The 12241-nt window shown below is 38.5% G+C and overlaps 1 protein-coding gene across 1 annotated transcript in view; it reads left to right on the top strand.

Annotated features, from left to right (window-relative positions):
* LOC139728364 (double-strand break repair protein MRE11-like) overlaps nt 1-11486 on the top strand; it is a 29153-nt gene extending 17667 nt beyond the window's left edge. The window contains exons 14-19 of the mRNA XM_071639309.1: nt 261-438; nt 1701-1808; nt 2866-2909; nt 4117-4178; nt 6475-6514; nt 10131-11486. Coding sequence (XP_071495410.1) covers nt 261-438; nt 1701-1808; nt 2866-2909; nt 4117-4178; nt 6475-6514; nt 10131-10202 — 504 coding nt within the window. The 3' untranslated portion in view covers nt 10203-11486. The remainder of the gene's footprint in view (nt 1-260; nt 439-1700; nt 1809-2865; nt 2910-4116; nt 4179-6474; nt 6515-10130) is intronic.
* Nucleotides 11487-12241: the final 755 nt, after the last annotated feature.

The following is a 12241-nucleotide window of genomic DNA, read 5'->3' as shown; positions in this document are numbered from 1 at the left end:
CTGCCTTATTTTTTTTTCTCACAATAATTGGATCTGCCCCAAAAAAATGCAGGATTCTGTTGATGACATCATCTGTCAATCACTGTTATTTATTTTATACTAGTTTGATTAACAAGGGACAGGGGATTGCAACTGCTCCATAAACTGAGCATAATATGCATGTTTTCATGTTACTATTAAATATAATGAACAGGAGACACTGTATGGGGACATTGCAGTCCTTCCCTTGCTCTGATTCTAATTACTGGTTGTACATGTAGGCTATCAGCCAGGACAGGTCTCAGAGACCGCAAGCCTACCAGCACGAATTCGAGGATGAACAAGAAAACGGCAGCGATGACCCCGACGATGACAGTGCGCCCTCGCGGCCAGCAGCCACCAGAGGGCGTGGCAGGGGGAGAGGGAGAGGGCGAGGCAGAGGAACGGAAAGCTCCAGTGGTAAGGCCCCCTACACTTATTCGCCCTCAAATGTACATTGTATATGATAGGGCCCCATTCATGTGAAGCTGTGTTTTTGATGACGGCCCCCTGTAATGATTTCTCTCTTGTTCATGTGTGATTACAGTGTACATTACAATGTTGCTACATGTACATTCATAATTATGATATCAGGGGTAATGTCGTTAAATTAACAATTTCTATATTGACTGGTATGTGTTACCTTTTTTTTGCATTGTTTGTATCTATTTGTCATTGTATTTGGAAAAAAGTAACAATAAAAAACAAATAAAACCAAACCAAAAACAAACAAACAAAAGACTTTTGCCTTTCCTCAGCTAATCATATTGATAAGTTTCCTTCTCTGATGGCTAAGGTATCTCAATTTGAAATTTCAGTCAAAATCCTTCAGTAGTTCTTACATGATGTCCACCTGTTCAGTATTTAATTTTTTTTATGCGGTCATTTGCTGTAAAAAAAGTGCATTATCATTGCTTTTGGAATTTTTGTTTCCATCTAGCATCTTGCAATTAATCGGCAGTTTTGTGGATTCACTTATGGCATCATCTCGCATTCTTGTGGCTACAGAGAATATTGTATTTGAAGCAGACTAGTCGGTATCATTGTGCATGTGTTCTAGGATCATGGAATGAATGTGCTACAGTGGCCTCTGGTTATAGAGGCGAATATTACAAAAACCCTCCTTTTAACAAGGTAATTTTGCAGGTCTCTACTCTATATTTCCTTGTTTTTTAATCCTCATGTAGTGAGAAACCTGACATAACAAGGTTATCCTCAAATCTTTATTTCCTCATTTTAATGTGTCCCACTTTATTTGTATTCAAGACTAAGCTGCTGATTTCATCGAGTGTCTTTGGGTGCGTTCGAGCGCTCTCCTAAAGCAAACTGTACCATACCGTGCCAGAGGAGCGCTTGAACGCTCCTAAAGTGTACCGTACTGTACTGTGCTGAGCCAAAAGTGGACCACTTCCCGATGTGCTCCAAAAGCGTACCAAAAATTCGCTGTATGCAAAGACATTATTCTCTTTGTTCGGGACAGCTGTAAGTAGTTCAAGCTCCAGGTGAATGACATTCTTGCTACAAAAATACAAAAATAACTTGTGAGGTACGCTTTCTCAACTGCAGAGCTCTCGAACACTTCAAATCTGGCACAGTTCGGTACGATACGCTTTGGTTCGCTTTAGAGCGCTCGAACGCATCCTTTCATTTTTTTCTGAACTTTTTAACTGCATGACCTACAGGAAGAGGAAGCAGAGGTGGAAGAGGTGGAAGAGGTCAGAGTTCAAGGGGTGGAAGGTCAGGTTCTACAAAGCAGAGTCTACTAATGTCCTCCTTCTCAAATACATCATGTAAGTCTATTTCATATGGAGACATGACGTTTGCTCCTGCGACAATTGCTCCGATCTTATTTTCTCAAAGAGCTTTGGGTAAGGGTTGAAGTTGTGATAGGGTTTTAGGTTTACATGTAGGTTGATGTGAGGATTAGGATTATGGTTAGGGTTATGTTTGTGGGTAGAATTTATATTTGGCTTGGCGTGCAGATTTTTCATGGGAGTAATTGTCACAGGAGCAAATGTCATGGAACCATATAAGTAATCCTTACACCTCTTTCTGGGTTTAACCTCATATGTGTTGCGTACATACATATGTACATTTGTAGCTATATTATCGTATGAAGCTTTTTCATTTCCTTTCAGTAAGGCCACATAAACGTGACCTTTATCGTTAGATATCCCAGCTAAACAATAGTTACGATGTAGGGCCAACATGAAAGCCTTGGTGATACATTAGGAATAGGATGATTGGATATTATGGTCAGTTTAATTTGAGACATTTGTGCCATAGAACAAAGCACTCCTGTGGAAAAAAAAAATACACTCGAGCTGATGTGCCAGTTGGTGAATAACCCACAGCATGTGTTACGCTGTAGGTGCGATAAAGTGAAATGTATACTAGTTCAATATTGATCTTTTGGTTTTTTTTTTCTTTTTTTTTTTGGGGGGGGGGGGAGGGATGTGAGTTGGTTGAGGACAAAGGTAGAAAGTGTATATGATTTGAACCCTCAGGGTGGTAAACATACGTGTTTATTTTCTATAGTGCTAATTTTTGGCATGTTTAACCACATCCGTTGTCATGGCATCATCACTGATTTTATGTTTATGATAAAACCTCCTCATTCAGCAGATAAAGAATTCATTTAACAATGGATAAAGGAAACCAAATTGCAAATGAGGTGTAAAAAGAAAAATTCATCACTGGGTTGGAACATGTCCGTAAATGTTCACTGCACATGTATGTAATAGATTTGCATATCCGATATGTGTAAGAGTATTGATTTGAATGATGCATTAGATAATGTGCCATTATGTGTGCCTAGTTTTTTGTTTATTTTCTTCTCTCCTTCAGCATCAAGCTTCTCTAAATCCAAACCAGCTACTCTAAATTTTGAGGTAAGTATGAGCCTGTTGGGCAGGGTTACTTTCAGTTGGTTTTTCATTTCATTTAGGAAAACCTGATAGTTTCTTCTAAGTATCATTCTTTCTAATTTTGTTTTTTTCTTGTTTCTCCACATACCAGAGAATGATTAAAAGGTTTTATGAAAATTGGCAGTAGGAGCACTCACTCTTTATACATTTCTGAGAAGTGAATAATCGAAATATTCCCTTCGGAGATTTCTCTTAGCATGGGCTGGCTCTACAATATAAGTAATATTTCCACTTCTTATTATTTTATGTCGTGACTGTAAAGTCGAGGGGTGTGGTGTGTAGGCCAGATAAGCTTTCTTCTTGCAACGAATAAACACCTTTTTGCTAGACTATTCCCTGTCCTATTCCATCCACAATGCCCATGAAGCTCTGTATACAATACAGTACAATATAGGTACTCATGTAGCACTCTTACAATGAGTAAACATGTATCACAGAGCTTCACAAAATGATAATACACTGTAATTTTAACATCAACTTTACATTTAGTGGATACCAAAAATAACAAATGAAAAATAAATGATCAAATGATTATTGAAAAGGAAGGTCTTCTAGGATTACAGATGACTCTATTAAGATTCTTGATTAAAGAGAAAGAGAGCGAGAGAAAAACAGAGAGAGAGAGAGAAAAAGAGAGGGGAGAAAAAAATAACAGAAATTATTGTAATTGTATCTACAATACCAAATGTGGCATTCAATAGAAATCTTTATGAAAGATATTAGCAGGAGAAGGGATGCAAATCAACCACAGCTTGTCAGAGAGTGCCTTGTGATCTGTAGCTGAAAACTCTGGTTGCCCCTTGCCAGATTTCTGGACCCTGTTGTGTAAAAGTTTGGTAATTTTACAGTCAATGGTAATATGCAATGGGACCCTTGTGAATCATCTACAGAACCCCCAACCATTCTGAATTTGGAGGAAAGATTCTGAATTTTTATCATTTCTAGCTCTTGTTTCAAGAGGAATTTCCTATTTTTCTGGATCATTTTTCTACACACTTCTATAGGAACTGTAGTTTTTTCCTACTTTTTGGGGCAAATCCTCCCTATTTTTCACTCTGAAAGGATGGGAGGTCTGCATTTGTAATACAACGTTTCAAATCTTTGTATTCAATGAATTTTTATGAAAATGAACATAAATATGATTTCATTTCTCCTCCCATGTTCCTTGCAGGATGATGATGATGATGATCTGGAGGAGGTGGTGGAGACGTCTCGTTCAAGAAAGAGAACAACGTATGTAGTCCTGGGGTGGACAGATAATAATGATTATATGAGCAACTCCCATTTGGAGTCTTTGAGACTGGCAGTTTTCTTTCGTTATATTAAAACTTTCATTATAGCCAAACAATGAAATATGTAAAGATACAAAGATGATAATTCCCTGACCTGAAGTTTCACTTCACGGGAACAAAAATGTTGTTATAACCATGTTCGTTGTAATGGGAGTGCAATGTATATGCATATATGTTTATGTACAATGTATGTATGTACATGTATGTATGTACATGTATGTATGTATGTGTCTGTGTGTGTTTATGTATGTACAAATTGTATGTATGTAGTTACGTATGTATGTATAATGTATGTATGTATGTATGTAATTACGTATGCATGTATGTATCTTTGTTCATATGTAGGGATTTAGGATCATATGTATGTGGGTATGTATGTATGTATGTATGTGAGTTTTGTGTGTTTGTTTACTGTCCCGAGGTAGCTATGTCTTTACCAGTATGAGTAAAACTTACTAGTACTTCATCTGTAATATTAAACCCACTCTTTCCTTTGGTGGGTCAATTTCAAAAAAAAAATGTTGGAACTTTGCTGACTATCCGATGATGATTTCCAATTCATTAAAAGATTCTCCATCGTACAAAAGTTGTAGTGATTATGCTGTCCCTCCCATGGGAGTCATTAATGATGTTGCCATACTCATAAAGCATTTAGTAGTACTCTGTACTTTATTCTATTGTAGTACTAGGTGTTTCAAAAAACATTTCCCACTTTTGATTCTTAATAATTCATAAACAATATATCAGATAACACTGTCATTGATATGAGTAATAGCTGAATAGTGTACAATTTGGTTGAAGGTGGTTTAAATATGAAAACATAAATCAGTTTCATGAAATCCATGATTAATTTCACAGTTAGGTTCCAGATTTTGCTCTATTTTCAACCCTCTGTACAAAATTTCACTTTGCACAGGGGTCAATGGGTGTGCATGGAGTGTGTGGTTAACACCCTGACAATGGTCCTAAACAATGGTTAGGGTTTGAATGCTTCATTATTTATTCATGAGAAATTCCACTATCACAACTAGTCTTTATTCAGCCTCTAACAGTATCTGTGTAAAGTCAAACACCTGCCGATACTGTCGTTGGGTCTCGACAGTGCTCTCCCTACTTCTGAAAAACGAAATTACAATGAATACCTTCTGTTCTATCGTAAACATGGTGACAGGAAGCAAAGAAAATCAATTAGAGTATACACTTGTGTAAATGGAGCCTTAAATAAATCTACTGTGAAACATATCGCCCCAATGATAGATGCTGCTGAACTCTTTACCAAAAATTATTTCTTTTTATCAAAAAGCGAAAAATTTGTCAGACTATTTGATTAGTAGACAGTTGCATTAAAATGAGGAACTTTAGATCACTTATGCTTATTTATATCCCAAATTTAGTGATATATGAAGCAAAAATTGAAAATGATTGCTAGCTGGAATGGAATGTGCTGTTTGCAAGCACATGGAAACGTGTGCTTCCTTTTTCCGTGTGCATGCAGTTTACCCTTTACCATGCATGAATTCAGACTAGCAGTGCCCAGGGCAATCCACATGAATTATTGATTAAGCATTCATGTGCCTGGGAGCAAGAGACTGACGCCTAGTCAACAGGTGGTTCAGGCATGTCCATTGTTCAGGGCCATTGTCAGCACACACTCACATACACATCATTGGTTCCTGTGCAAGGTTCAATTTTTGTACAGAGGGTTAAAATTTGACCAAAATCTGAAACCTTACTTCAAAATCAATCTTAGATTTAATGAAACTGATTTATGCTTTCACATTCAAATCACCTTCAACCAAATTGTACACTATTCAGCTATTGTTTATATCAATGACAGTTTTATCGGATGAATAATTTTTGAGCTATTAATGATCAAAAGTGGGAAATGTTTTTTGAAACACCTAGTAGTATCGTGTGTGGGATATACTGAATGTGTTAAATCTGGTCATGCACAGGTGTCTGCTTTAAAAAAAAAAAAGAAGAGTCCAATTTTTATTTCAGCCACATTTGTTATTCCTGTTCTGGGCTTCATATCCACAGAATATCCGAGATTCTGGTTCATGTAGAACCATGCAGCATAGATTTGTCAAACTTAAAACAGAGCTACGCAGTGTCAGAAGGGTTTAAAGCCGTAGGGATTGAATATGTATGTTCCACACTGTTGCTTGTCGTAGCTAGGAAACTTATGTGTCATTGTTGGTTATGTTGCATTATCCCATTTTTCTCCACTTTTACAGGAAAGCAAAAGAGCAATCCATCGTCATCAGTGACTCAGAGGTAAAGCTGTTAACATATTTTGTTAAGGAATTAAATATTAAGTTAAAGAATTCTTGCGTTGAATCTTTATTGCAACTGATTGACAAATTGCCCTTCACAATTTCACTGTCACAGTGATGATTCTTTAAGTGTCTTCTAACACCACTGAACGAATCAAATTATGTCCATGCACAGGCTCCCAGCTGACCACATTTAATTGTTTGTCCATCACTCGTGGTTATTCAAGTGTGCTTTTTTGTGTCTATCTGATGGATTGTTGTCTGCATGAATATCCCAAAGTTGTGGAGAGGTTTCGCATACTGTAGACCAAACACATAATGTGCTTTGAACAATGTGTGAAAGGCAGGCTGAATGGTATTCCCCGGGCGAGATAGTTCCAAGTGGTCAACAATGACATGATATTGGTGTATGTTAAAGGGATAGTACATGATATTGGTGTATGTTATCCTTCTGACGTCTTCTGGCCAGCAAGTAGAGCTGTATCTGCTTCTGCTTTCCCTCTTCAAGATAGTGATCAAGGCTAGCATCAGACTGAAAAGTGAGGAGGCAATGTAATATGAACAGACATAATCATTGCACAATGCATGAAACTGTTACAAATAACAAATTAGACATATTCGACTATTACCTATGATCTGATCCCAAAATGTAGTTAGTACGACTCAGTCATACACAGGCTTACCACGTCTTATTTACATTATGATTAATAGTTTTCAAGTTATCACGCTCACTGACTGATGGACTACTTAACACCATAACGGCTCCGGCACCACTGTTTGGCAGAGGCTTAAAAAAGGGCTCTTATCCCATTTTAATGATCACTATAATGTCACAATAAGAACTCTCTCAGACCTAATTTTTCTCTGCACTGTGAAATCCAACACTTTTCTCAAAATCATGGGCATACATACTTGGGTTGGGTTCGAGCAACGATCTCCTGATTACTACACGGGCGTAAAATCCACTAGACTACCAAGCTTCCATCTAGCAGCCAGTGCTGGTTCTTGTCCCTTATAGCAGTGGGTACTTTCTTTTTATTCAGGTTAATGAATTCTTGCATCGAATTGTTTTCATTGTTACTGCCTTGTCAATCACCACCTACAAGTTGTACTGCTGTAGAATAAAGAGTAAAAGAAAGCAGGTAAAATTGATATTTGGTCATCAATTATTTAGGCTCAGAACAGCTATGAAGAATTTGGTTTTCACTGTGACTGTTCGAGTTTTACACCTTTGTCATATTAAGTAGCTGAAGGGCTACCCAATGATGATGATGATGCAGCACAGCGTTTGTATAGTACCATATACAGTGTATCTGTTCGTAGAAACATTCAAAGGCACAGACTCCTCCAAGAGAGTTAGCAATTGAATGCCTGGTGAAAAATGTGAGTTTTGAGTGAGGCTTTGAAGTAATCCAGTTTGTCAATTTCACGGAGAAAAGATGGGAGGGAGTTCCATAGGTGAGGAGCAGTAGAGGAAAATGCCCAGTCTCCATATCCCTTGAGATGTGTAATGGGCATCTGGAGAGTAATGCCAGATGAACGAAGGCCAGGGCGAGGCTGACGCTGCTTGATTAGGGAAGACAGGTAGCCTGGGGGCCAGACCATGAATGGCCTTAAAAGTGAGCAGTAGGAACCTGAAATTAATTCTGTTTTTGACTGGAAGCCAATGCAGCTCAGCCAGGACAGGGGTGATGTGATCACTACTTGCTCAGCCCAGTGAGCAAACTTAACACTGCATTCTGTACTACTTGAAGTCTGTTTTAGGTTGCAGATTGAAGACCAGCTAAAAGACATATTACTGAAATCCAGTCTTGATGTTATGAGTAAATGGATGAGACTTTCTGCTGCCGTCGTCATGTGACCTCAATAAAAACATTGGTGGCCTTTGAATGATATGCAGATTGCATCAATGGACGTCTGGTTGCTATGTTGGGCAAGCCTTAGAGATGCAACAAACTAGCTTTGTCTGGTCACAGAAATCCTTTCTGAATGATGTGTATGCATAATTTTTGCGCTCGAAATGAAATACATGCTCAAAAGGATCAAGCTCCAAATCCTGCTCATTGTACAAATGTGAAGAGAGCCCTCTCTTGTCATTATCATACCAGGGCAAAGAACTTCTGCTCTCTGATATTATATATTTTGCATGTCACAACATAGTTATGTGGTCAGTTGCAAAGTCAGTTTTGATGGGTTTAAGTAATACGGCATCAGAATGAGAAGTTGTTTCTTTAAGGTTAACAAAAGGTACATGTATTGCCGAAGGCAACATGCATAAACATTGGCCATGACATTATGTGTGTAGCATCATTTTAACCTGCCTGGTATATGTTAAGCAAAGTGTCTGTAATACATCAATGTCATTGGTTGGGTATTCTTGAGTTTTTCATATTGACATGGCATACTTTTAGTCCTTTTGTCATTTAACCCGTTAAGGACGAGTCACGAGTATACTTAGGCAGTGTCTATGGGAAATGTGTGTTGTTGTAAAATCAGCCCGCCCTCATGACAACGGGTTAAAACCTCACATAGATACAGCACCGTTGATACACAATCATGATGTGTAGAGCATTTAACCTGTCTGGGACCTGTTAAAGTGTCTGTATTATATCACAGTCACTGGTTGGGGATTCTTGAATTTGTCATATTGACCTGGCATACTTTCAGTCCTTTTAGCTTTTAAAACCTCACATAGACACAACACCGAGATATAACCATAAAGTTTCACCTTCAGCTACTCTGAAGTCATCATGGGAGTTTGTAGATATTTGTGAGAAATTCACGTGCAGCTTCTGTGAAAAAAAAAGAAAAAAGAAGAGAAAAAGAAGCTTACTCTACCAGCACAATAATGGTGCCGAGGTATTTCTCAAGTCATCCACGTGCCAGCAATTACTCATAATGTGAATTTATTTGCCAGTGGACAATATCAAATTGACAGAAACATTCCTACATGCAACTGTTCATATGTAACCCACCCTGTTTTTGGTGTTGTTGTTGTTGTTGTTGTTGTTAATGATGCTCATACAATTGTACATTTATGCTCTCTGGGTTGCATTGTTTTCTTCTATTGTTATTCCCCCAAACATGTAATCTATCATATACAATACAATGTAATTTCTTTGTACACTTGCCAAAGAAATGACATAAAAATGTACAGTTTTCTTCGTGACAGTTTAGAGTTCACTCCTAACCATACCATAAACATTATTGAAAATGTAAGTGAATACCTGCTGTATTCATCAAAATGGAAAATACAGTGTAAACAGTAATAGAATTCATCCACAGACAGACAGACAGACTTTTGTAAGGAGTTTATTCTTTTCCATTCAAATGATAATGTAAGGATGTAAGGACAGTAATCTCATATACATACACACATACGTAGACACACACATAAATACGGGTGCTTGGGTATCAGTTATTTTTGAGAGTTCAGATGCTCTGTTAATGTGCTGAGGGCTTGTCCATGCATGTTGTCCAAATCATGAGATGTAGTAAGATTACTACTGCCGAGAAACAGAAAGGCGTTGAATACCACAAAGTCATCATAAAATGCTAACACCCTTGTGCTTCTAAAGTCATGATGTTCCTTATGTGTTATCTTTTCTTCCACACAGGACGATGATCCCTTCTCTATGCAGAGCTCAGGCAGGAGTCAGCAAAAGGCAAAGCGAGGGAGACGGTACTAGTTTCTCACTCCAGCCGCCATGCAGTCACCTTGGGACCCTCCCCCGCTGAGAAAGGATTATGTTCCAGTCTCTAGGTGGCTAAGGAAAAAAAAAAAATAAAAGGAAGATGGGAGTTGGCTCCACACAACATCATTGACCCTTCACTGGATGGGAAATGTGAACTCTCCCCCATACAGGTCTCTGTCTCAGAATGTGGTCATTCATGAAATGGCAAGTTGACTCGAAATGCGTTCATACTGACAAGGTGTGGGCGCCATTGCTAAAAGTGGACGAGGAGAGCTGAGAGTGAAATGCTCAGTTGATATCTGCTCTCATGCACCCACATCCAAATGCTGCTGGAGAAGATGGTATAATGTGTCCTTATCTGTTGTCAAGCCTGCATTCAGTAGATTCAACATCATCATGGACGTTAACAAGTTACCACAGGGAATGAGAATGGCAACCCATATTTCTTTTGTTTTTCCTCTTTAAGTTTTATTAATCAAAATACCATTTTTACCTGACCTTTGAGTTGAAGCAACAAACAAAAATCACCCAAAGTCTTCCCATCTCTGTCTGTTCAACAAGTAATAAGATTATCATGACTGCCTTGTTGTCTTACTATGATTGCCATATTCACTTGGACTGCCTCTTCTGTTTTTGGGTCTGTTCATGCTGAGCACCAGAGACCTTTCTGACACGAGTCAGAATTGTCTTTAAAAGAAACAAACAACAACAGACTTTTGCTCAGCATGAATTGTGCACAAATCGCCAACCTGTGCAGCTGCTACGCAAGTGAGCGTTAATCGTTGCTGGGGTGACAAGACCTTGTATCTGAAATTTTGGTGAAAATTTATTGGATTAATGGTCAAATAATGGGTCAAGTGATGTCCTGGCCAAATCCCAACTGTCTTACTCCAAAAATTACGCCACCACAGCATGTCAAAGGAAAGGCTATCCCATTCGCTATAGTGCTTTGACTGCCATGTTTTTTTGCTCTCCTGAACATTGGACATTTTGTAGATACGAGGTCTTGTCGCCCCAGTGACGTTATGCTCTTGTTGAATTCCAGTGTTACCAATGGAGTGTGCATATAGCATTATGTGAAGTGTACAGCACTCGAAGAAATGATACCGAGGTCTACTTCTGTGTCAATTTGAGACAAGGCTAAGGTGCTAAGCACTTAAACCTTGATGGAAAACTCGCCAGGAAGGGATTAGATGTGGTGAAAGCTACAATGTACTTTTAATTACATGTAATTAACATTTTCTCAAGGGGAGAGGAATGTCACTTTGCTGGTCAGGTTTATTTTGGCTTCATGGAAGAGCCTCTGAGATGGAAATTTCAGCTTTCTTTCACAAGTATTCAGATCATTAATGAATAACAAGGTATGATGATGATGATGATGATAATGATGATCAGGGGTGGATCCAGGAATTTTGTAAAGGGGGGGGGGGCGTGACTAATATTTCTGGTGGCACTTCCGGGTTTCATTTCATAATTTTTTAAAATTTCTTTTGTTTTTCACGAAAAATAAAGGGGGGCGTGCGCCGGTTGCGCCCCCCTCTGGATCCGCCACTGATGACGGTGATGATGATAATGATCATGATGGTGATGGTGATTTTGATGATGATGATGGTGATGATGATGATTATCACTATTTACTGAAAGTGCCATTTCAGCTTACTGAACCTGTTATGACAGTGATAATATAATTGGAAGAGATTATTTGTCTTGAATTTCCTTTCCACAAAATGCTGGCAGGGAGTGCAGCTTTAAACACATGTTGGTAGTGAGTTCAATTTATTGAGTCAGTGTCTCCATTTAACCCAGCGTGGAATGATCCGAGTTCACAAGCGTATTGGGTCACGTGACTTCATACACGAGACCGCGAATGGATGAGATGAGTTTCAGCCCGAGATCACGTCCCAATTTTTTGCAAATAATTAGGGCATCATAGTGTTGGTACCAGGTACTGTTTCATGCAGAGGTTCCAGGTCGTTACAAGTTACTGGTAAAATTTTACATTCATCACATTGATAATAGAAAAATGCCAATAA

The sequence above is a fragment of the Diadema antillarum genome, unplaced genomic scaffold, assembly GCF_040938485.1.
Source record: "Diadema antillarum isolate AM-2024a unplaced genomic scaffold, OU_Dant_1.0 seq00000175_RagTag, whole genome shotgun sequence".
Classification (NCBI taxonomy): domain Eukaryota; kingdom Metazoa; phylum Echinodermata; class Echinoidea; order Diadematoida; family Diadematidae; genus Diadema; species Diadema antillarum.
Note: the sequence above shows the minus strand (reverse complement) of the source record. Positions and strands in the feature narration are given on the sequence as shown.